This window comes from Canis lupus, chromosome 9, assembly GCF_011100685.1.
Source record: "Canis lupus familiaris isolate Mischka breed German Shepherd chromosome 9, alternate assembly UU_Cfam_GSD_1.0, whole genome shotgun sequence".
In the NCBI taxonomy this organism is placed as follows: Eukaryota; Metazoa; Chordata; class Mammalia; order Carnivora; family Canidae; genus Canis; species Canis lupus.
The window spans coordinates 8417123-8442296 of NC_049230.1; the positions used below are offsets into that span (position 1 = coordinate 8417123).

The following is a 25174-nucleotide window of genomic DNA, read 5'->3' on the forward strand; positions in this document are numbered from 1 at the left end:
GTGGGTTGGCGCTTCCTGCAGAAGGGCTCAAGATGCTCTGTGCACTTTGTCACTCACTGGAGCATCCTTTTGAGTTGAAAGTCTGCTTTTGGTCCTGGATTCTCAAATGCCTGCATATTGAAACTTTGGAACCTGCTCTAAGCACGCAGAGGTAGCCAGAGCCTTCTGGTTGAAAGGCCCAGTTGGTATGGATGTTTGCACAGGAGGCCAGGACATATTTTTAGGGGGAACAGTGCAAATCCTACAGGTTCTGAGGTCTAGGTGATAACACCTGTGTTCAGCAACCTGCGTTGTTGGCCCTGCCTTGCCTCCACCCTGGGGCCTCCCTCTGTGCAGAAGCTGGGCACCCACATTTCACAGCTGGAGACTGACCTTGTAGACAACAGAGAAGAGTACACAATGAGAAAATAGCGAATTTAGACAGTTTGTGGAGATGTACGTGTAGAGCAGGTGTATAAAGATGTATATAAACACTGATGGTGTGTGGGGGGTTGTTTTGTTCTTATGGCTTGCCTTTGCCATCCGTGACCCTCCCTGAATGAACATAAATTCTTCAGTAAGGGTGTCTGCATCACATTTCCTACCCTGCAAGGAGATTCAGGAGTGCAAAATACAGTCACCAATAGGTATTAACTCTTCTTTAAATGTCCAGTAGACTCCTAACGCTGGGAAACGAACAAGAGGTGGTAGAAAGGGAGGTGGGCGGGGGGGGGGGTGGGGGTGACTGGGTGACGGGCACTGAGGGGGGCACTTGATGGGATGAGCACTGGGTGTTATGCTATATTTGGCAAATTGAACTCCAATAAAAAATAAATAAATTTAAAAAAATACAGTCACCAAAGTAGCAAATTAATTCATGAGGATGTGTGAGTTCACTAGGGCCAATATAACAAAAAGTGCTGCAAATAAAGTGGCTTACACATCAGGGATTTATTGTGTCATGGCTCTGGATACTAGAAGATTGGTTCTTCCTGAGGGCTTTGAATGAAATCTGTTCCATGACTCTCTCTGGCCTTCTGGGGGTTTGCTGGAATCTTGGGTGTCCCTTAGTGTGTTGAAGTGTCACCCCATCTCTGCCTTGACCTTTGCATGCTGTTCACCCTGTGTGTTTGTCTGTATTCAGATTTCCCCTTTTTATAAAGACACCAGTCATACCGTGTTGGGGACCCGCCTTACTTCAGTATGACGTCATCTTTTTTTTTTTTAAGATTTATTTATTTATGATAGACATAGAGAGAGAGAGAGAGAGAGAGAGAGAGAGGCAGAGACACAGGAGGAGGGAGAAGCAGGCTCCATGCACCAGGAGCCCGATGTGGGATTCGATCCCGGGTCTCCAGGATCGCGCCCTGGGCCAAAGGCAGGCGCCAAACCGCTGAGCCACCCAGGGATCCCCCCTTAATATTTTTCTACGTGGTTTCATAGTTTATTTAAGTAAACATGCATTAAGGGGAAAATCTGTGTCACTATCGTAAATGGAATTAGGAGGCCAACTGGACGGAAATAGAAAATACAGTGAAATCATGAAAGATTGAGATTTTGTGGCTTTCCCGAGTCTCTGTACCTGAGAGTTGCTCTCTCCTCTTATAGTCAGGGTTGCAGAGGTATATTGCTTAAAGCGCCAAATAGGGACACTTCTCCTGTTGTGTCAGTAAGGAAAGAGACCAAAAAAGGGAAGAGCACTTCTGCGTGACTCAGCGCTGTTTGATGCCATGTCTGAGTGTGGCCAATGGTTAACTCAGGTACCACGAGGAGGTGCCTCCTAGCGTGGGAAACACTGGTAGAGTCCAGTGTCCTCTTCTTGTGGATGAGAACTTGAAGGAACAGAGACCCCTGCATAGCCTTCAGATCCCTTTGCTGACTTGTAGCCAATCTGACTGGAGTCCAGTGGTTCTCCACCAGGGGCGATTCTGCATCGGCTTCCCCCGCTGGGGGGCACCGGGCAGTGGTCTGGAGACAGTTGGTTTTCACAACGGGAGGTGGCGGGTTGCTACTGGCATCTCGTGGGTGAGGTCAGGGAAGCTGCTCAACATCCCGTATCCTATAGTGCACAGGACAGTCTCCACCACCAAGAATGATCCAGCCCTAGACGTCTCTAGTGCTGAGGTTGAGAAACCTGCTCTGGGGGAAGCCTTCTTGCCTCTCCTCTTCTGTTTCCCCCTTGCTCCCTGCTGCCTCTTCCACTTGACCCCAAATGTCATCTGTTTTCAAAACTAACCAGCGGCTCTTGTACCCGATCAAAGAAGGGTTGGAAGACGTTATCTTCTCTTAACTTACGAGGCTTCTAAGCTACTTGGTGGTACAAGTTACAACCTCCGGTTCTCCAACCATCTCTTGACCACGTAGTGTTAAATTTTGCCTGTTATTCGTTGGAAATAGCCTGAACTCAGATTGTGGCAGAACTGGACTCCCCTACATCTTCCTACACGCAGAACAGTAGAGTGATCTCCATTCCGACCCTCAATGGTGGAAGTTAGGGGAAGGGGGGTGGCTTAAGGTGGAACTCTGAAGGGTTTACATTAACCCAACGGTGCAGAAAGATAAGTTGGCTTACAGACTGTGCCTTCGAGGGGCATCCGTCCTGGTAAGACAGCTCCACTAAATCCTTATAATACAGACCCAGCTAGAAATTTTCAGGAGCCATGAGAGAGTTGAGGGGCACAGCTAGGTAGGAGGAGATGAATGTCCACCAAGCAATACTAGAAGCCACTGGTGCTAAAGCCTGTATTGATGCCCGTGCAAATGTTATTCTATCTAGTTCTTTCTGAAACATCTAAGGCCGTGGACATACCCAGTCTCTCCCCAGTTATGTGCTTGACCCTTCACCTCCATAAGTTTCTCGTGTCCTGGTGTAATGCATGGTTCGACAGCCTGTATCCATATGCATTGTGTGTCCTGTAGAGTTGGCTTTTGTCGAGTTTCTGCATCAGACTCTGAGCCGTTGCCTGCAAGACGTGTTTATTCTGTGCTCCTTTGTACACATACCATCATGCGCGAATCACTGCTGCCCAGTAGGCTCTTTGGCTTTGTGCTTGCGGGTTTCTGAGCCTTTTGGCAGGAGATCGGACCTCTCCCAGTTTACCCTCCATCTCTCCCCAGCCCACCGTCCCCGCCCCTCCAGCCTTCCTCCAGGGTTAATCGTGTCTGTCGATGGGCTAGCAGGTTCAGCCGAGTCCCGACAGGTCCTGGGTCTCATTGGAAGCCTTGAATGACCTCTGCCTCTCAGTTTTAGTAACTGTCTCTGAAGATCGTACTCCAGACAGAAGCCAGTGGTGTCCACATGGTATGAGAAGCCAGGCCGGGTCCCTAGGCTGCCTCCTCCTGAGGGGGTTGGTTGCCATGGGACCGGGGAGCCAAGTTCAACAGCCTTGTGATCCATCCAGTCCCTGGTTACAGCTCAAGGCTTTAAACTCCACCAAGCTTGGAAAAGGAGGCGTCATGTTGAGGGGGTTTAGGAATTCTGTTTAGCATTTTAAAATATCTGCACATTCTTTCCTGGTCTCGGTTAAGTAACCTCTTTTCTGTTAGGATTTCCTGATAAACCCGAAGAAACCACAACCATTGCCCACACATGGCTTCCACGAGTAAAATAATCATCCTTTCAGCTCCTGGCTTGCCTTTCTTCTGAAATCACAGATCTCTTACCCCACTCTCTGCCCCAGCTTGGGTCTCATGTGTCCCCAGACATCCCCGGGAGACAGGAAGGAGGAGGAAGGATGGCCCAGATTTTGCCGATGGGGATGATAAAACGGCATAAACGCGGGGTCGGGGCTGTGCTGCCACCGGGCTCCCACGAGGGCCTCTCGCTTGCTCGTCTGACTTTGGACACAGCCAAGTACCTCCCGACGGCCTCATTCGCACACCACCTTTGCCAAGCTTTCTTGCTTTCTCTCCCTTGGCATTTAATTGATCATCTACTGCCTGCCTGCCCGCCTGCCTGCCTGCGTCAGGGTGTCTGTGCATTACGTGCTTTTTACTGATGCTCAAAAAAGTGTCACAAACCCTGGCGCCCAAGATGGTACAGGTAGAAAGTGCCAGACTTACAATTCCTACGTAAAAATGTCTACCACCCTCCTTTCCACTTAACCAAGTTAACCCTCCAGCAAATGACCCCATAGCCATTTCCCTGCTCCTCGGCCCAGATGCCCCTATCCTGCCAACCCCAGGAGGTGGGAGCCACCTTGTCCCCCAGCTCCTCGCCACTGTGTGTATACGCATGTACATACGTACGAATGACGTGCATGTTATAATATATAATAGACACACACAGAATACAGATCACACACATCCGTTGTTTTGGAAATCCTCTTTCCCACTAGCTCCTCTGCTCTGGGGAGCCTGGCATCTGCCTCCTCTGCCTCACCTTCCTGGTGCCTATAGTAGTAATGCCTGGCATGTAGTAGGTGCTCCACTGACGTGGAAATGCCTGAGTGGCGTGCAGTGATTTTAGAGAAGGTCCGCACCTGCCCGTGTCCTGTGTTTTGTTGTTCTGGGGCGGCTAGAAGGCTTTTCCTTAAGAAACCCCCCCCTTGCTTCAGGGTGACAGCTGCTGTCTGTGTCCATCAGGCGGGCAGGTCATGCTGGGGTCCCGAGGAAGGGCTGGGTGGTGAGCGTGCACCTCCACATGAACCTCATGCCTCTCACCCCAGCTTGGCCATGTGTCGCCTTCCTGCCCTTGGACATGGGGGCGCCCGAAGAGGGAGCCTGCGGTGCTCCGGACAGACTCCCGGGAAAGCTTATTTGTCTTTCCATAAGAGACTCTGGCGTGGGCAGGCTTACGGTGTCAGATGGAAAGTGGAGTGCCTCCCGTTCCCAGAAGGAGCAGCGGCTGTCACACTTGGTGCCTGGGAGCCTGCTGGGCCCTGGAGGGGCCTCGGTGGTCCCCCCAGGAACAGGAAACTGGGGTGTGTGGGGTGGGGGAATGGGCAAGCCCAGCCCTCGGTGCTCCTGTCAGCCAGGGCAACCTCAACTCTGTTGTCGGCAGAAATGCTGGGGCCCTTACCCGGGTGTGTTCGGGAGGAGGGAAGGCTTTTATTTTTTATTATTATTATTTTTTAATAAATTTATTTTTTATTGGTGTTCAATTTGTCAACATACAGAATAACACCCAGTGCTCATCCCGTCAAGTGCCCACCTCAGTGCCCACCACCCAGTCACCCGCACCCCCCGCCCACCTCCCCTTCCACCACCCCTAGTTCGTTTCCCAGAGTTAGGAGTCTCTCATGTTCTGTCTCCCTTTCTGATAGGCTTTTAAACATAGAGCATTTACCCAGATGCTGCTGTAAGTGCTTTACCTATCAATTTTGTTTTTAAAGATGTGTTTATTGTAGAGACAGAGCGAGCTCAAGTGGGGGAGGGATGCGGGGGGTGGGGGGAGAGAGAATCTCAAGCAGACTCCCCCCCCCCCCCCCCCGGTGAGCGCAGAGCCTGATGCAGGGCTCGATCCCACTTCCCTGAGATCAGGACCCGAACTAAAACCAAGAGACGGGCGCTTAACCTACTGAGCCACCCAGGCGCCCCGCTCTACTAATACTTATATAACCTTCTACACAACCTTATAGGTGGGTGTTACACTTATTACACCAGTCGCTGACGGATGAGAACCTAAGGCACAGAGGTGCCCAAGACTTAGTAAACGGTGGAGGTGGGCCTCAAAGTCATGTGGTCCAACCGGATTCTCAACCTGTCTTGAGAAAGAAGTTTGAGGTTTAAGAGCCTGGTCCCCACTGCCCCCTGACTCCTAAGTTTGCTGAAATAGGCGCCCCCCACCCCCACCAATGGATATTTGTATAGGAAGTACCCCTTCTCCGGTAGAGAGGGGGCACATGGATGGGGTGGTGTGCAGCTGGGTGCAGACTTTGGGAGGTCCCACAGTTTGGCCCAGGGGAAGCCGGTTGCCGGGTGTTGGGAGAGGGGAGGAGGATGGAAGAAGCCGTGGCAATGTCCGGGGGCGCTTCCCTCTTCACCAGCCCAGACACCAGCCCAGGGAGGTGGGAGACTCTTTCTCCCCCAGCCTCCCTGTACAGCTATTAAGTGTGTGGGGGGGGGATTTGCCAATCAATAAATCAAGGCACCTGAAAACTGAACCGGGGAACCACACCGGCTCTTTCCCTCTTCTTGATTAAAACAAACAACATTATGAAATGTCAACCTGTCAGTCGTTTGGAAAGTTTGTGGCATGGAAAGGCGATTACCCAAATGACTTTTTAAAAGTATGAGAATTTGCCTGGCTGAACGTTTTTTAATTAATGCCCCGAGTTAATGTTAATAACTATTCATAGCTCAGTGAGCTGGGCTCGGGGTGGGTTTAGGAAACATTTGGTATCTCTGGCAGAGGCTCAGTGTTGACCCGGCTGGCAAGGGGGCCGTCGGCAGCTTTCGCAAACCTAAGGGACCTGGGAGTCCACTTGGGCCTCAGAGGGGAGGAGGCTGTTTGCCATGAGGGTGACGTGGGTTCAGGTCGTATCGTGGCCTTTCAGGGCACCATGAGCGTTGCTGCTGCCCAGGTGGCCTCTAGGGTCTCCCCTAGGTAGGAACCCCCACCCCCAAATCTGCTGAACAAGCCTCTCAGGGGATTCTTTGAAAAAAAAAATGTGGCTTGGGGGTTACACCATTTAAACTTACCTCCCTGATTTTCTGTGATCTCATTTTCCCTTAAAATATCATTGGAAAAGTGTTTTTGAGTTGAGCATTTTATTTTCCATTAAACACGGTGAAACCGACGCAAATGGAGGCCAAGGCTTGGCGGGAGGGTGAGGGCCCGGGGGCCGCACACCTCTGCGGGTCAGCCCTTGGCAGGCACTTAGCCACGGGGCCGTGTGAGCCCTGCTGGCGAGGGATGCTCCACCTTGGTGCTCGGCTCGGGAGGGGGTACTGACACCTTTGGCAGAAGGTGGCCCCCGGGGGCAAGCATGTGGTTTCAAAAGAGAAAAACCTCATGGGTTTGTAAACTTTTCTTTTCTGTTTTCTTTTCTTTTCTTTTTCGTTTCTTTTCGGGAGTTAGGTGCGTGTAGCAGGGGTGGGTGGAGGGGAGGTGGGGGGAGGAGGGGGGAGAGGGGAGGGGAGATTGGGAGTGGTTATGGGTGCGGGAGGGGGGCGGTAGGGAGGGATGGAGGGTAGGGTTGTCTTTTGTGTGTGGAATGTGAATTTCCTTTTTCTTTTCTTCCTTCCCTTCCCTTTCCTTTCCCTTCCCTTCCCCTCCCCTTTTCCTTTCCTTTTCTTTCTTTCTTTTTTTTTTCTTCTTTCCTCTTCTTTCCTTCTTTCAAGCACACTGGGTTGGGCTCTGTCTTTAGGCTCCTGTTACAGAAGGGAAGACCCAGGAGAGTGGTCAGAGTAGCACCAATGTTAGCAGCTCCAGGTGGAGGTGGGTTGTTTTTTGAGAAAGACCTGAGGAGTCAGGAGCCTCCAAGAGCAGCAGCTACAACTGCTCTGGCTTGGCAGTCGGGAGAGAGCTTTGCCATTGTCACGGCCAGCTACCTACCCCTGGAGCACCGTGGGCTGGAGGGTGGCTCATGGCAGCAGGGCTCCTCTCATTAGGGTTTCGTGCGCTTTCCTGGGCTCTCGGGATCCAAACACAGGAGGCATATTGCCCATCCTAGAGGAATTGAAGATCTCAACCTCTCCCCTCCGTTGTCATGTTTGGTGCACATGCATGTGTCTGTGTGTTGGGGGAAGGTGGGCAGTAATATCATGGCTCAAGTGCCAGCCACTAGTGAGAGCTGGAAAGTCAGGTGGCTTCTCGGAGGAGGTGGTACCTGGGCTGGGCCTAAAGGGAAGGTGTTAGGGAGAGGCAGAGTGAAGGAGGCCTTGCAGGTGTGGGGAGCAAAGATTAGGTAACAGTAGGGAAGTCCTACAAACAAGGCCGGGGAGAGAGGAGGAGGATGGAGCGTAGGTGGCCTCTGATTTCAGCTGGGTGGGTTTGGTCTGTGCGGAGAAGGCAGTAGGGAGCCGCTGACGGCTGCTGAGCAGAATTTGGCAGACGTGATCGATATTTCAGAATCATAACCTGGGAGAGGGAGACAGAAGGGGCCGGATCAGGCAAGCTGAAAGGCAGGAGGCCCGGGTAGGGGGTTTGCAGCAGCAGCAGAAGGCAGGCAGCTTTACCCCTAGAGCCAGAGGAGCTTGGTACAAATGTGGACTCAACTATTTACTAGCCTTGGGACCTTGAGCTACTTTTAAATCCTTCCGTACGTCAGTGATCTCATCTTCCGCACAGGGATGCTAATGTTCACTCATTTATTTAACCGAAAGAGGGCCGCATCCTACCATGGATGCCGATCATACGGTGGAGAACCAGATACGCTCTCTGAGCACAGAGACACAAGCTGAAAATAAATAAACACATGCAATCATTTCAGATGAGGTTAAGTGCTGTGAAGAGCACAGTGGCGTGTACTGCTTGGGTGGCCCGCGTCACAGGGTCATCATGGACAGCCTCTCCAAGAAGGGTGCAGTCTGAGGCGAGGCCCTGGAAGTTAAAGTGTTCCAGGCTGAGGAAATAGTGAGTGCAAAGGCCCTGAGGCACCAAAAGAGCTTGGAGCTTTTTAGTGCGCGGAGGGGTAATAACAGGGTGAGATGTCGCACAAGGTGAAGGAATGAAGTACGGGAACACACATAAAGGGCTGGGACACAGTAAACACTTAACAAGTGACTTTTCCTTATGTCATGAGGACGTTCTGGACCTGAGGTTAACGGGACCCAGGAGGAGGAGGAGGGGAGGAGGGAGCTCCTGAGCCTGGGCACCCGAACGAGGCCCATGAGGATCCTGGTTCTCAGGCTCGGATCCACCCTCTCCATTCCATGCTGTCACGGAGCAGCAGGCCCCTGAGTGCTGGCGTGGCCTCGGCTGTCTCCATGGAGCTTGGCCTCTGTTTCCAGCCAGGGGTTATGTAACAGGCTCCAGGAAGTGCACGGGGCCGCAGGTCCTGAACCAAAACGGCTGGTGTCATCAGAGCCCTCTGTCTGTAATGGCACAGGTATTTGGACAATGCCACGGAGCAGGTCTGTGAACCGTCTGGCCTGCGGCGTGTCAGCTGGGCTAGGATTCGTGGTCAAGTGTACAGTTCAAGCCTGTGGTGACTGTACGCTTCTGTGCAAGCGCTGCTCTCCCGTCAGTGATGTCCACGGCGGAGGCCTCCGAAATCACCTGCACTTGCCACCTGGATGCAACTCACCCCGGGTCTGCGGATCACACAGAAGGCAGGAGGCCCCCCCAGCGCACCCCTGCGAGATCTCACCTCGAACCCCAACTTTGGGGCAAGCCTGCAATATCTATTTCTGATTTCACAAGCAATTCTGCAACTTGTATTTTGACTGGTTTTTAAATTGCATTTATAGGTTTACTTCTCACTTAAGATGATGAATGTCCGTTTCATTTGTATTTTTTTTTTTTAATACCAAGGGGGATTTTTTTCCCCTCATGGAACAATGCCTTTTCACGTTAGACATGTAGAAATAAAACAAATTGCCCATAAACTCACTACGCAGAAATGACAATGGTTAACCTTTTGCTGACTCCTTCCAAGTTCATTTTTGTAAACTATGCAATCCTGTAATCCATTTATTTTTACACAACTAGCAGTTAACACAGTTACTTACCACTGACCAGGAAATATGCTATGCAGTTGAACGCGTGGTTTAATTTACCACCAGTTAACCAATGTGTGAAACACAGACAAGCATAATCCTAGTTTATAACCTCCCCTAGAAATAATAGGAATGAGGGGCGCCGGGGTGGCTCAATCGGTTAAGTGTCTGCCTTCGGCTCAGGTCGTGATCCCTGGGTCCTGGGATCAAGCCCTGCGTTGGGCTCCCTGCTCAGTGGGGGAACCTGCTTCTCCCTCTTCCCCTGCTTGTGCTCGCTCTCTTTCTCTTTGTCAAATAAAAAAATAAATAAATAAAATATTTAAAAAAAGATTTTATTTTTTATTTAAAAAATAAAATCTTAAAAATCTTTAAAAAAAAGATTTATTTTTTATTTAAAAAATAAAATCTTAAAAAAAAAGAAGAAGAAGAAGAACAGGAGCGATCATGGCTATCAGATGTGGAAGGCTTTCTAGTGACACAAAATGGTCACGATTGCTGCTCCCATTTTGCTGATGAGAAAGTGGACACCCAGGAAGGGGTCCAGGATGGCACAGGGAGTTGATGTTGCGGCAAGCTAGAATTTTAGTCTTAGACTCCCTGACCCCAGGACCTGTAAGCATGTGACACAGACTCTCTGTCGTCCATCTGCAGCCCTTTGCTCGCTACTTGACATCCTCTCATCCATCCTCTGTGCTCACTGCCCACTCCCGGGATGGGCACTTCTGCAGGATGAAGCCCGGGTCAGCATAGTCACTGTTCCGGAGGAGGGACGCTTAGCCGTGTCCTCCCTTCTTCCAAGTCTCCTTAATAGAGTCGGCTCCCAATGGATGTTTAACCTTTAACAACCTTCAACCTTTTGGAAATCGGAATCTGAGACTCAGCTAGAAGTCTTTACAACGACTGTAAGCCAGCTGACGATCAATTTGCACATCCCGGGGCCCCTTCCCTCTACTCCTAACTGGGGTCACCTGGAACCCTGATGGATTCGTTGCAAGAAAGCAACATTTGTGCTGTTTGAAGTCAAAGGCTGCTGTTTAGAACTGGTTTGTTTTCCCATAAAGTCATTTTGTCCTGGAGTGTACACACACATACATACGTGGCTACGCGTGCACACACACACTCACCTGTATATATATTTTTGGGGTTGTCCATATATAGTACTTCCCCATGCCACTTTGATCAAAGAGCAAAAGGACCATAGGCTCCACATGTAAGCCTAGAAAAGCCGGGTCAGGGGCGCCCGAGTGGCTCAGTGGTTGAGCATCTATCTACCTTTGGCTCCGGTCGTGATCCTGGAGTCCTGGGATCGAGTCCCTCATCAGACCCCCACAGAGAGCCTGCTTCTCCCTCTGCCTGTGTCTCTGCCTCTCTCTCTGTGTCTCTCATGATTAAATAAATAAAATCTTTTTTAAAAAGAAGAAGATGAGAAGAAAGGAAGAGTAGGCACATTGAAACAACCTCCTGGGCAGATCACGCTGGCATGAAGTGCCTCTCAGCCTGCGTACTCATCGCGGTCTCATTTCTCAGACAGACCCGGCCTTGCAGTAACCATGAAGGTGTGAGCTCTAAATATGCCTGTACTGACCAGAGCTTCTTTTTTTGCTTGTGGGGTTGACTTAGGAGTGGATAGGGCATTTTTTCCCCTAGGGGAAACCCCCAGAAAGGTACATGAGGAAAGAGAGGGAGCGAAAAGCCCGCTGCCCTGCCACCAGTGCTTATTTTGGTTAGATGAAGGATAATCCTCACTTGGTGTCAACTTGTCCTGACATTCCAGTAACAGCTTTGGTGATCTAGCTGTTTATGAGCTAAGGAGATGGGCACCAACTCCTGTTAATAGGCATCTCATCCAAAGAGACTCCTTGGAGGAGAGGTGGGAGGAAGATGGAGAGAGAGAGTGAGTGTGTGTGTGTATTTAGGGAAATGTGCATATCTGAGCGTTCTCCAAGTACACATTTCACAGTTGGGCCAGAATAATTAGGAGGTAAATTGCCATCTGGGCATGTCAGTTCTTTTGTTTACTTGTACTGAGTTGTGCCAACTAATAAAGCCCTTGATTTGGGTTTGGGATGTCCCAACTTCTCTTTTGTGAGAAATTAACTGCCTGCCTATCTATCTATCCATCCATCCATCCATCCATCCATCCACTTCTTCTAGTTGGTGTCTTAATTTGATTTTAGCCGGAGTGAGTTCATTTGTGGGAGAGACCACTGGGCAGCTCACTTGTCTGAGAGCCAAAGTGGGATGGGGCGGGGAGGAGTCGGGGTGGGCAGCAGAGAACGCCTTTCCGCCCTTCCTCAGCAAGAAAATTAAATAAGATAAATAAACCCTAATCCTGACCTGGGGGCAAATCCCAATAAAGATCCAGGTTAATTTTTCCTGACGATACAACCCTTGAATTCATTGTACGAATTAGACGGTTCTATGGGCCTAATTTGCCAGATCAGATTGTGTAATTATCTTTTATAGGGCTGGGTGTGATGTATGCTCGGTGTTTATGCTGCAGGGGGCTGAGTGTGTGTGTTTGGACTTCAGAGGTCCTGCTCTACCTGCCAGGCTGAACTGCTTCCACACAGCGGGGGTGGGACCTGCTGGAGTGCCGGCCTGGTCAGGAGCAGGCCCGGCGCACCTGCATGGAACAGACGGACTAAGGACCGAGTCCTTGGGACAGAGCTGGGAGGGGCTTGGGGGCAAGGCCTTTGGGCTGGGGCACGGGTCTCCGGGAAAGAGCAGTGGCATTGAGCATCGCCAAGGGCATTCGACAAAGGGGGTCCGCGTAAAGGGTGGCGAGTTTGGAGATTGGAAGGAAGTCCAACTCCGACCTGGGTTAGATGCTGGTGACCTTAGGCATTTTGCCTTCACGAGCCCCTTCCAACATTAAAACCAAAACCAAAACAAAAGCTGAAAAATGACGATTCATGATGGCAGTGGTGTAAGGATGAACAACAAAGGCTGGATCCGTTGTTATGTAGGCATTAACGTTATACTTATTTTATTTCTTCTAATTTCGTAAGAAATTAGAATGTGTTTTCTGGATCGGGGTCCTGGGCACTGCCTTCTGTGGGTGTCAGCCTTGGGTGCGTTCCTGGCAAAGGGACCCAGCGGGTAGGCCTCCTGACAGCTACTTGACCTGCTTGATGGAAGTCATCCCCCACCCCGTCCCCACAACATGGGACTCATTCAGAAGGTCCAAGAATTCTCCCAAACTGCAACCCTTCCTTTGGCCAAAGACTTATAAAGTGTTAAAAGCCCACATTTGAGCTCACCTATATTTCCTGCCCTACCCTGGCCAACCCTGGCCGATCATACCCGCTGCTGTGATGCATGACCTTCTGTTGCCTGCATGAGTGACAGCGTAGGTGGTGCACTTGCTGGAGAGGCAGTGGGTGGGTTGGTGTGGGACTGGACGTGTTCCAGCCTGATGTCTTCTTGTGGCCTCACCTGCTGGGCCTTATGATCCCCAGTTGAAGGTATCCGGGAGCACCAGCCCCTTCCATCTTGGCTGGAGGTGGTTGGGCCAGGAGCCACTAGGTGGTGTTTGGCTCAAGGCGTCCGTGGAGACATCTGGAAGGACCTAGCTGGTGTGGGAGGTACAGATGGAAGGGAGGAACCTTTGGGAGCAGGCTGTGGGTAGCCCGTTGCAAGATCTGGCCTCCCTCAGAGGTTTGGTGCCAGGCATGGCATGTTGCCATTGGCCTGCTTCCGAGGGAGTGCCATCCACTCCTCGGCCTGCTGTGGTCCACACCGAGGATGGAAGGGCAGTGGGGAGGTGGGTGTGCGGCCGCGACAGGGCCCTGCATGGCAGATGTTGAGTGAGCGTTCCGTGGGCAGGGAGAGGCTGCATCCGTGGTCCCCGGACCGTCTCGGAGGCCTGCAGCTTGCCTGCCCTGGATGGGCATGTGGACACAAAAAGCAAAGGGGAAGAAGCCCCGCTCGTGTTAAGGAACAGAGCAGAAACATACCGTTTCTTAGAGTATGTTTCAGGCTGGGGGCTGGATTGCCCAGAAGTGGATTGAGGGAGGCAGCTGTCTCTTGGGATGTGAGTGATGTCTCTGACCATCTGGCATCCAGAGTCAGCTGGGCAGGTCCCCTACTGGAGAGGCAGTGGGGAGGGGAGGTGTGTGGGGCGGGGTCAGTTGGCCTGAGGTTTCTGGGGATGGGGACCTAAGGCGGGTATTTGAGGGCATCCCTGCTAAGACCTGGCTACTCAGAGTGTGTTCTGTGGACCACCAGCATTGGGCTGACCCAGGAGCTTATTAGAAATACAGAATCTCAGGCTGACACTGAATTTGAATATTAAGAGAATCTCCAGATGATCCTTAAATTTTGATGCATATTAGACTTACCGGGGATGGGGAGTGGGGGGAATTGAAAAAAAAAATTGTTTTAACCCAGACCTGAGTTTATGCAAATCAGAATTGCTAGGAGTGGGACCCAGGCTTTAGTACGGTTTTCTAGCTGCCCAGGGGTAGGGGGACAGTGATTTCAGTAGGTAGCTTGGTCTGGGCACCTAGACTGTGAGAGTCCTTGCTCCGTTTCAGATCTCGTCCCCTTAAACCATAGGGTTTAAGTCTCATACTCCCCAAGGTCTGTTACTGCATTGGTTGGATTGGAATGTCTTGAGAGCGGGGTGGGTTTAGGTTTACTTGTATTAAATTTCCTATCTCCTCCTGGAAGGGTCGGGCTGGAATCACTTCCACTCACGTAGGCCTCAGCTTGCACGGGGTTACCGGATGCGCTCCACCTAACAAACTGAACGTGGGTGGGGCATGGGGAGCGGCTTTACATAGAGCAATAACAGGAGCGGGAATCCATCCTGCTGCCCGACTTGTTGGAGGGTATGTTGTGCTTTGGCTTGCTTCTTTTTGATGAGTTTTCCAGCATGAGCGAGGCATCTAGTTAGGTCTCAAGTGTTGCATGGTTCATGGGAGCTAAAATTGTTGAGTTCCTGGCCCTGTAGTCAAGAGCCCTACGTTGCATTCGAGGTTGGTCTTGGGATCAGTTTGTGGACGTGGTAAAATAAAGCTGGCCCAACAGATGTGTGTCCTCAGGATGAGGGGACGGGGTGCTGGGGCTCAGAGGATGCTGATCTGGTGGTAGGCATCGGTTGATGGGCTTGGCCACGGAGTACCAGCCTGGACCCTGTCCTCCGTAAACTCTAGAAACCCCGGGAGCAATCCAAGCGCCGAGATGATGTATGTGCGCATCCAGCGAAAGAACAAAACGCCACCCAAACAATCCTCTCCCTTGTGAGTGAAGGTTACAAGTTTTCTGTTTCAAATCTGATGGTATTATCTTTCCCCTTTTTTTCTTTCTTCTCTCTGTTTTCGTTTGCCATGAGCTTAATGATGGGGAAGCTTCGAATGGGGCTATTATCTTAAACACCTTTTGAAATACTACTCTTCCTGGTGTCTGAATCAGGCTGGACAGAGGTCGGATTTAAAGATTAAATATCTATTTTAGCAGCAGCAGCAGCAGCAGCGACTATGTTGGTAACCGCGCACATTTGCTCGGGAATTGGACGGATGGCACGTAATAGCCTCGCTCTCTGGGAACTCATAAAGAAATAAATGTTTGTTATTAATGGTGACTTTTGACTTGTCAAAGCCTGATGAAACTGGAGTAAAAAAAAAAAAAAAAAGAAATAAATGAAACTGTAGCTAATAACGGTGGGGGCCGGGCCCAGAGCTAGATGTTCCTCATGTGCTATCCCATGTCAGGAATTCAGACATGCCACAAGGTCAGAACATAAAAAAATGCAGAAATAGAGTCATAGGAGTCTTTGAGTAAAGGGCACCCCCCCAAAAAAAAAAAGAACAGCTCAGCACCGTGGCAATAGATTATTATTTTTTGTAGCCAAAATCCACCATAAATTTAAGTTTTAACTTGCAAAAAAAAAAAAAAAATCACGATCCAATGTGATACTCACTTCATTTTATTGTTAGGTCTAGTCCATTAGGATGATAACCTGTATTTTTTTGACAATACGCTTCTAGTTTGCTATGTCTGTGACGGATTTTTGCTTCATTCAGAATGAAGGTAGTTTTATTCTATGTTAAAGAATCAACAATTATGATTGTCCTTGGGGGGCTGTCTGGCACTCAGAGACATCTCCCTCTGGATTTGAGGAGAAGTTTTACTCTCCTGTTTCCTGATGTCACTCTCCCTTCTTTTTCTAGGTGAAATCGGAGGCTTGAGGCTGGCCTGGGGATGTGCTCCCCGAACCAAGAAAGAAGGACAAGAAAAAAAGAAAGGTGAGCGGGTGGCGGGGCGGTAAGCAGAGCGGAGCCACACCCCTGCTCCTCGGCTCGCTCTGGGGCTTTTTCTTCCTTTCGGCGGCAAACCTCCTTTTCCCAGGCATCCCTAGTGCACCTGCACCCGCGTGCCAGCCCAGAGGGGTGATTGGCAGGCAGGAGCCTTGCTGTCAGCTGTCAGAGAAGGTCCAGAGACACAGGTTAATAAATGCTAACAGTCATTGCAATTAATTCCAGGCAGACTGTGTTCCCACAGCTTCTACCTGGGTGAACTCACTCTCACCTCTCGCCACGCCAGCAGGTGAGCATGTCACACATGCCCAAGCTACAGATGAGAAAGCAGAGGAATGCTTCCTCGCCCTGGGTCGCCTTCTCTCACGGCCTCCTTCCCTAGGCTGCAGACCTGCACTTCCCTAGCCCTCAGTTTTTCCTTCTGTGAAATGGGGACAATGAAGGAGCCATCCCCACCGTGTTGTGGCATGAGATGAGAAGATACGGAGTGGATTAAGCCCACAGTTAAATGTCAATGGTTGTTTTTTTGTTTTTAACCTCACCATCCCTGGATAGGATCTTGGGTGATTTATTAAGCCTCCGTTTCCTCGCCTAGAAGATGCTGGTGCTGATACCTTGTCCTCATGGGAGGTCATGAGTTAAATGAGATAATACGACTAATACCAATACAAGGCTAGACCATGACAGATGCCCTGTGTCTTCCCTTCCTTGTGTGTCTTACTCCACATGGATCAAGTAGAGGTGTTAATGCCTCCGTCCCTTAGAACACTAAACCCTGGCAATTGTGATTTTTGGATCTGATCCTTCCCCCCTCCACCCCCGCTTCTCGCAGCCACCCTGTTGATCTTGACACAAGCTGGGGGTCCTCATCAGGGTCTCCAACCTTTGGATTTCCAGTCTTTCTTTCCCGAAGTTATCTTACCTGTGTCTTCTCTAAACGTCTTTCTCACACCCAGGTTTCATCGTGCCACTTTCTGATCTAAAAAACAAAACAAAACAAAAACAAAAACAAAAACAAAAAAAAAAAACAAAGCCGGAAAGCAGCCCTGTCATGGTTCCCTGTTGGTTATCCCAGCAACTGGATCTCACTGGACCCTTAATCTAATTATTCCCACCCAAATTTGGATCCTTACAGCCAGACTTCCCTGCTTTGATCCCACCCCCAGACTTGGAATATTGTCCACACCCTGCCTCCGTGCTCGCCCCCGACTCCCCACCACGTCTCCATCTGTGTGCTTCCCTCCTCAAAACCCCAGGACCACAGGGGCCCAGGGCACTGGTTGCTCCTTCAGCTAGAACATCAGCTCACCTTCGCCTCCCCGCACTGCTGCCTTGACAGTGGTGGGGGGTGGAGTGGGGCTCGTCTTCTGTTAGTTGGGTGTTTCTTCCACATCGGCCCTCTCTCCCTGCATGTTTTCTGTCCAGATGATGGTGTGGACCAAGGGCGGGAGGGTGGGTCTGGGGAGGAGTCAGGTGTTCTGTAGCTGCTGGGGGTGCTTGGGTGACTGGAGAGCTGTGAGTTAGGGCCAGGGTGTGACCGTGTGGCTCCAGGGGAATTTCCAAGCCAGTTGTGGGCACTGCCTTTGTGAGCACAGCACCCTCCACCTCAGCCCTCCCTCCCCCCTCCATCCCCAGGTAACCTCAGCCTAAATGGCTGTTCATTCCCTAAGATACACGGCCCCCCTGTGCCCTTGGGAACGGCCTGTTATTGGGTCCCCACTATGCGCCAGGACGGTTCCAGGCAGAGAAGCCCATCCTGCCACCGTGGAACCGGCCTGCTGGTGCAGGGAGGGTAGGTGATAAATGGCAACATGGTAAATAGGTTAATTATCTAGTACGTAAGCATGTGATAGCATTGTGCAAAACCGCGGGAATGTGGGCAGGAAAGGCAGGCCGAGCGCAGGGCGGGGAGGGGAGGGCAGCTTGCAGTGTTGAAGGGGGCAGGCGCCTCACTGAGGAGGTGACGTCTGAGCGCAGGCTTGAAGGGGCAGCCCTTGAGCACGTTCCCTGCGGAGGGGACAGTGACATTAGGCTGAGGGCAGGAGCACCGGCGGGGCCGGGGTGAGGCTCGGCCCGGGGAGAGCTTTCCCACCGAGGGTACCTGGGAGCCACAGCAGGGTCTTGAGACGAGTGTGCTGTGGTCACACTTACGGGCAGCTGGTATAGAAACCGAGAGGAGCAGAGCAGCTGGGGTCCATGGAAGTGCCTGTTCTGTCCCGCTCAACCCCGTGTATGTGACAACAGAATGGCATTTACGGGGGGGGACGAGCTGAGAAGCTTCCAGGACATTTCTCAGGGGCTCTGATCGCCTAATTTGGGATAGCGTCTTGCACCGGGGCCGTGGCTTCCCACGAGGGTCTGCCCCCAGTCCCCCCCTCCTGCCTGCGGAGCCACCAGGCATCAGACGGGCCCTCTGTAGGGTCAGCAGCAAGGAAGAGGAGTGAAGAAGGAGCAAGCGGGAGCGAATGAGCGGAGAGAACGATGGGGGAGGGAGACCAGATGCCCTGGTTTTGCTGTTCCAGTTGTAGGCAGGGCCGTGGCGGGGAGCGGGCTGCCCTCAGGGACCCCCAGGAGGCTCCTAGCTCAAGGCCCTCCCTCGTGGTCTCCCCTCAGCCCTCTGGGGGGGGCTCCTCCTGCTGCCCTGCAGTCTTCCCATCATCTTCCTCCTCCCTTTGACTATAGGGAACTCCACAGTTGCAGGGGAAAGTCCTCATTCGCCGTTTGTCCTTCCCGTCCTGCGGTCACAGTGACCCTCCAGGTGGGACGGGCTCAGGGTGCTCCAGCGCTCACCCTGAAACAGCGTGTCTTTCTTAGCACGCGTCCCTGAGGACCCGGTCTTGGTGCTTGGTAGTGAACGCCCTGTGATTTTAAGTGCGCTGAAAACTTCACACCTCGCCCCCGTCTCGGGGGACTCCTCTGTCACCGGTGCCTGGGGCAGAAGAACTAGCCAAGGATCGAAGCCCGGACCTCCTTCTACCCAATAGAGCCTTAGAAATGTGCACATGCCCTGTCGTACGCGCTTGGAGGAAGGAAAAGGCAACGAGCCGGGTGACGTCTTTACCTGCATCTTTGTCCCAAACCCAAGCGCATTTCCAGTCGACTCTGCTGGGGACACTTTCCTACCCGTGGCCGTGTCTACTTGCAGACCGATGGCCTGGGGACACGCAGTAGGGTGGTGGCCTGGCGGCTGGGTCCCCGCAGCGTCCTCGTAAGCGGTACCAGTGCGGCATTGACTCGGGGTCCTTCCTTTCACGGGGCTGTCACAGCCACTGCCTTTAGGCCCCAGAGGCTCCTGTGTGAGATCATCGGGAGGAAGAACTTTTTTTTCCCCTATAGATGAGAAAGCCTGACACCCCCCTCCCCCCCGGGGAGGATGCGCTCTGTCCCCAGCTCCGTCTGTCCCCAGCTCCGTCCGTCCCGTTCTGTGCGACCGGCAGGCAGAGGGTGGCCGACCCGGGGATGTCAGCCGTAACCATAAGTGACAGCAAGGAGCCAGGGCTCTGGGAGCAAGAAGCAAGTCCTGGTGGTGAGCAGCAGCGGGGATGACCTCACCCGGGGGACAAGAGCCATCCAAAGGACTCCCAGATGGAACTTCCCCTCGGGGCCCAAATGTGAGTCACCGAGGCTAGCGTCTGTGCAGCGGGCTCCGTCCCCGGGCCTCCCACGTCACCCTGGGACATCGTGGTCACTGCCGGGGCCTGATGACTCACCCGGGCTCCCAGGCCAGCCCTGGGGGCGGGGGGAGGGGGCTGGGGGTGGAGCCTTTCTCCCCTCTGGCATCTGTCCCCTCGGCAGGCGCTGTGACCGCAGCGTGGCCGGCTGCGTCCCGGGACACGGTGTGCGAGACGTGTGGAGCCCAGAAAGCCCCCTGTGTCCTGCAAGGCTGCGCCAAAGCCCATCGCAAAGTGCGGTCTGGAAAGTCCGGGGGGCTCCGTGGAGCTCGGGGGGCCGCAGCCGTGCCCCCTGAGCCACGTGGACGAGTTGCATTCTGCGACCTGAGAGGTGGGGGGCACGCACCCGCCCGCCTGTCCCCCAAGGGGCGCCCCGTCGCCCCATCCCCAGCGAGACAAGCAGAGTTCACCCAAAAGGCCAGCGCGGGCTGGCGGGGTGTCAGGTTTCCCGCCACACCGGGCCTTTCTCCCCCTCCGCTCCCATCTTCTGAGGATAGAAATAGTGTCATCTTCCCAACCTGTCACTCTCACACCTGCCGGGAGCCCCCGGCGGTGAGACGCCTGGCGCTGTCCAACCTAATGGCATCTGTGTGTATCGTCTGTTTTAGAAACCAGGTAGCAAGAGGGACTTTCTGAGGATTTAAAAAAAAAAAAAAAGTAAATCTCCCAACTATTTCAGTGAAGTTTTTGGTTGCTTTTTTTTTTTTTTTTTGCCTCCTGTTTTTTTTTCTTTTTAATTTTTCCATATGTTTTTCCCTCCTTCTCTATTTTGAATTAAAAACATTTTTTTTTTGTAGGAAAATACCATACAAGAGAGTGGGGAAAGGGAGGGCTCCCTGAAGGTTTGTTCCCCCAGGTGAGGTTGATCTAATATGTGTCTCCAGAGCACAGAGGAAGCCGGTCCTGCCAGGCCAGGCCCGTGTCCCGTCTTGACACAGCGCGTAGAGAGCAGGTGGACGGTCATGGGACTCAGTTTACCACCCCACAGCCTCTGTCCTTCCCCGGAGCGATGGAGCTAACGTGGCTTCACAGTTTTGTCTCATTGTCTAGGACTTTCCACGTCCGGTCTTCTTTGTTTGCAAGTGGAGGAAGGGGTAGGAAGGTATGAGAGCGGTCTTTAGGGTAAAGGTCAAAGGCAACAGGGCCTAACCCAGCACCAGGCCTAGGGGACCACCTGTCAGGCACTCCTTGGGCCTGGGATCGCTGTCCCTGTTGAGGGAGTGGGCGGGGAGGGGCCGGGGCAGAGGCAGGGTCACGGGGACACTGTTTGGCCTAGGCCACGAGGGTCAGCTTCACAAGGCCCCGCTGGCTGGAGATGAGGCGGTCGGAGGTATGGGCACGAATGTTACTTGGCCCAGGTGTGAGAACTTGTGCGGAAGGCTCGGCCTCCGGGTGACTCAGTCTGCTAGCAAAACTATAAAAGGGAAGTGACTCACTGTCAGCCCTGAACAAGAACTCCTAAGGCCAGGCCGCCAGCACCTGTCTGGGACGTGGTTAGTTATTAACGCTGCCAGTAAGAGTGTCATGGGAACCAGACGCCGGCCTGGATTGCTGGAGGCAGCTGGGCTTTCCACAGCCTGCACACCATCCACTCACCTCCTCGGGGCTCCTCTCCAGCCTGAACCGAAAGGCAGAGGAGCCCACGGAGCTCCTGAGTGTACCGTGTCTCCCAAGGTGCTTTGAGGATGACACAAACTCCACCCAAGACAAGGAAGGGAACCGGGAAATGGTTTGGTAAGGAGAAGCCTTAGCTAGAAGGTGAGGTCCAAGGAGCCAGCCTGAACCTGGCCCTTCCAGGAGGTGTGGGCTGTGGATGGGGCTGGCCCGGCCTGCCCTGCCCTGCAGGTGTCACCTGCACGTTTCTGGTTCCTGGGCCTCAATCAGCTCTGCAGTGAAGGCCTCTGGGGTGGTGTGGGCTAATCATTCCAGAGGCCCCAGCAAAGGAACCCTGCCTCCTCCCCTGGAGGCCTGACCTGAGGGTCATTAGGTCCTGCCCTATTGACCTGAGGCCCCAGAACAGGGTAGTGTCCTTGCTCTGTTCTGCTCTGAAGTCACCCAAAACCACTTTGTGAGGCTGCTTGAGACAGCTAGGTGGAACAGAGGGCCGGCTTTGAGGACCTCGGTGGGGCAGGTTGGCAAAGCCGAAGCTCAAGAGCTGAGGTAGGCATTCAGGTCAGCTCTGCTTTTCCTTTCTCATTCTCTAGGCCTGAAAAAATACACATGTACACAAATACACAAAAGCTCCTCCTTCCGGATCCCAAAAGGCATGCCTCACTGCTCTTGGGAGAGGCTCAGGCTAGACACAAGCCGTGCCGGTCCCTGCCAGCCCCTGCCCTTCCACTGCCAGCTCTCAAGCAGGAGGAGGAAGATTGAACAGGAAGAGATGGGAATATTAGGAAGCCATGCTCTCTAGTGTCCCCCAAAACAAAGCCCAGCAGCCAGAGGGAAGAGCCATTCCCCGATATTTGTTTCCCCTGTAAAGCCCTAAAATACCTGTGGGCAGCAGAGGGGCTGCCCTACGGGCGATGGAGATGGAAGGAGCACTGAGCTATTGCCTGGGACACATACTCCCTGGGTGGCCCCCGGGAAAGTCATCGAATGCTCAAGCGGTTTCCCCATCTGCAAAGTGGGAATAAGAACAACACTTAGGTCCTGCTTACTTGACAGGGTCTGTGTGAGGCCAGCTGAGCTCACCGAGCAACGTGGCAAGGCTTCGGGAGTGGCAAAGGGCCACCCAGATCGAGGGCGCGGCACCGTGGTGCTTATGGTGATTAGCAGCAAAGCGGGTCCTGAGGTCTGCGCTCCCCCTGGGAGGGTGGCTTTACAGGCACCCACCTGTGGCTTAAGATCTTCTTGGGCCTCCCACGGCTGATAAATCACCGCCTGGTAGGTGTGCTTTGTCTGGGCTGCAGCAGGAACAGACAGCCTGACCTTGGTTGCTGCGGGGGAGAATGCTCCACTGCCTTCTGCGCCTCCTCTGCCTTCCTCAATGGGCCGAGAAGAAGCAAGCGCCTTATCTATTGGGCTTTCCTGAGGAACCTGCCACCTACCATATGGACACTGGTGATGCCGAGTCTCTTTCTCAGTCCACACAATCATTGGGGTGCTGATTTAGGTGTCTCCAGCCATGTGGTTTGTCACTGTCTTGCCACAAATGGAGATGCCCAGAGGAACGTCAGATTGTATCTCGTGGCGCGGTTTACCAGGAGGCGCTCAACAGTCGTTGAATATACAAACTGTCTAATTCTTTGTTTTGTTCCAAAATGTCCCACATATCCGTTGAAAGGAGGCACCTTGAGATTTGAGGGGACCTCTCTGGTGGGGTGGTACACATCTGGTGAGTGCTTTCTCCTTGGCCAGCGCTGTGCTAAGTGGATTGTGTATAGTCCTTGCTCTCGTAAAGCCAGCCTCTCCCTGGCCATCGAATTCTATCTCCTGTCTGGACCAGGATCTCCTCTGAGTCTTTCCGGATGGGTATTCTCTGCCGGGACACTCGCGGAGAATGTCGTTTCTCCTGAGGCCACCTGCCCTAGTCATTTCAGGAGACTCCATCTGCCTCCGGGTCCTTCCAGAAGGGATTGACGGCTGGAACGGGGAAGAATCCAAGAAGGCCTTGTGGAGCTGCTGTGACTCTGAGTAAAGAAGGCTGGAGGAGAGAGAGGAGAGAGCTGCAGGCCATCGGCAGTGCATCAAAGAGCGTCGTCCCCCAGAACCTCAGATGTGACCGTGTTTGCAAATAGGGTCTCTGCAGATGTGATGAGTGAAGCACCCGATGACAAGTCCTGAGAGGAGAGAGGGGGAACAGAGACACAGAGAGGATGGGGATCTCCAGAGGGGAACAGAAATCGAAGGAAAGTGTCCACAGGCCAAGGGTGGCTAGAGGCCAACAGCAGCCGGGAGACACGCCTGGAACAGGTTCCCCCTCTCAGCCTCTGGAAGGCACAACCCCTGCCCACACCCTGATTTTGGACTTCTGTCCTCCTGAACTATGAGAAGTGTCTTGCTTTTTTGCCACCAGGTTGTGGTCATTTGTTATGGCAGCCTCAGCGTAAGAGTGTGAGGCAGACGTGAACGTGCTCTGTGGCGGGTTACGGGAACAGGCTCGAAGTGAGGGGTCTAGGGGACCAGACTGCCTGTAAGGAGACAGGACTGCTTCATAAGTTTGGGAGTGGGGTCTGCAGGCCTGTTAGCCCATGGGCCTAGGGCCCTGGTGCCAGGCTGAGGTGTACGTGGAGCAGAGCCCTTCTGCCGGGAGACCGTGTTCACAGTCCAGAAAAGTACCGCCCCTGGATGCTCAGACTCAAGTCTGTCAAATCGTGACTTATGTGATGACAGAGGTAGTTATGAGGTGCTTACCGTTGGAAAAGTTTATGAAAGGCAGAGAAAATATTCGGGATCCATACTCAATTATGTATCCATTCTTTATTTTAAAAAAATAATATTTTGGTGCTTTTATGGTTGTATCGTATTTCATTGTAGGACCCATGGCATAGTTATTTTTAAACAGTTAGTTCTTTAATGTTTCCCACATTTTTTTCTCTTTTGCTGCAAAAGGCTCTGAAGACCATCCTGGTAGCAAGAACTTGATTCATATCCATCCTAGTTTCCGGGGGCTGCTGTAACAAGTCACCACCAGCTTGGTGGTTTAAAACAACACGAATGTAAGGCGCCTGGGGGGCCTCAGTCAGTTAAGCATCCGACTCTTGATTTTGGCTCAGGTCATGATCTCAGGGTCATTCAGGCTCCTTGTTGGGCTCATGTGCTGGGTGTAGACCCTGTTTAAAATTCTCTCTCTCTCCCTCTCCCTTTACCCCTCCCTCCACACCATCCTTGCACTGTCCCGCTGGCACACACATACATTCTCTCTCTTTTTTAAGATTTTAAAATTTATTTATTCATGAGAGACACAGAGAAAGAGAGAGAGAGAGACACAGGCAGAGGGAGAAGCAGGATCCCTATGGGAAGCCCGATGCGGGACTCGATCCCAGGACCCCAAGATCATGACCTGAGCCAAAGGCATTCAACCACTGAGCCACCCAGCACTCCTTGCTCACTCTCTGTCTAGAAAAAAATAACAAAAAACAAACCAAAAAACATCACCACCACAAATGTACTCTCTTACAATCCTGGCAGCCAGAAGTCTGAAATGGGTCTCATGGGACTAAAACCAAGTTGTGGGCAGGGCCGGTTCCTTCTGGAGGCTCCAGGGGAGAGTCGTTCCAGGCCTCTGGACGCTGCCACATTCCTTGGCTTGTGGCCACATCGCACCACTCTCTACCTCTGTGTTCACGTCCGTTCTTCTCTGCGCTCAGGCCTCCGTCCGCCTCCCTCTGATAAGGACCTCTGTGATGGCATTCAGGGCCCATCTGGATAATCCAGGATCCCCTCCCCGTTTTAGGACCCTTACCTTAATCCCACCTGCCAAGTCCCTACATAAGGTGACATGTACACCTTCCAGGGATTAGAACATGACTCTCATTCTTGGGAGTGGGGTGTCGTTCAATGAGCCTATCCCCATGTCCATGACTGTTGTTCCTCACAGTAAATTCCTGCCAGTGGAAACACGGGGTGCGAGGGTCGCCCTAACGTACCGTGAAGCGCCTGGAGAAGCCAGTATTGTGTCCATTGAGTGGCATGGTATTTGCTACTATGGCTTTA

At 52.4% G+C, this 25174-nt stretch overlaps 1 protein-coding gene and 1 long non-coding RNA gene across 2 annotated transcripts in view; one reads left to right on the forward strand and one right to left on the reverse strand.

Annotated features, from left to right (window-relative positions):
• Nucleotides 1–25174, forward strand: part of LOC119873395 (translation initiation factor IF-2-like) — a 176480-nt gene that overhangs the window by 118854 nt on the left and 32452 nt on the right. Inside the window, exon 3 of the mRNA XM_038549492.1 lies at nucleotides 15759–15833. Within this exon, the coding sequence (XP_038405420.1) occupies nucleotides 15759–15833 (75 nt within the window). The remainder of the gene's footprint in view (nucleotides 1–15758; nucleotides 15834–25174) is intronic.
• On the reverse strand, nucleotides 17297–19527 carry LOC119873233. The gene is made up of 3 exons (XR_005364230.1): nucleotides 19398–19527; nucleotides 18907–19137; nucleotides 17297–17358 (listed from the first exon to the last, which is right to left on the reverse strand). It is a non-coding gene; the product is annotated as an uncharacterized LOC119873233 (long non-coding RNA).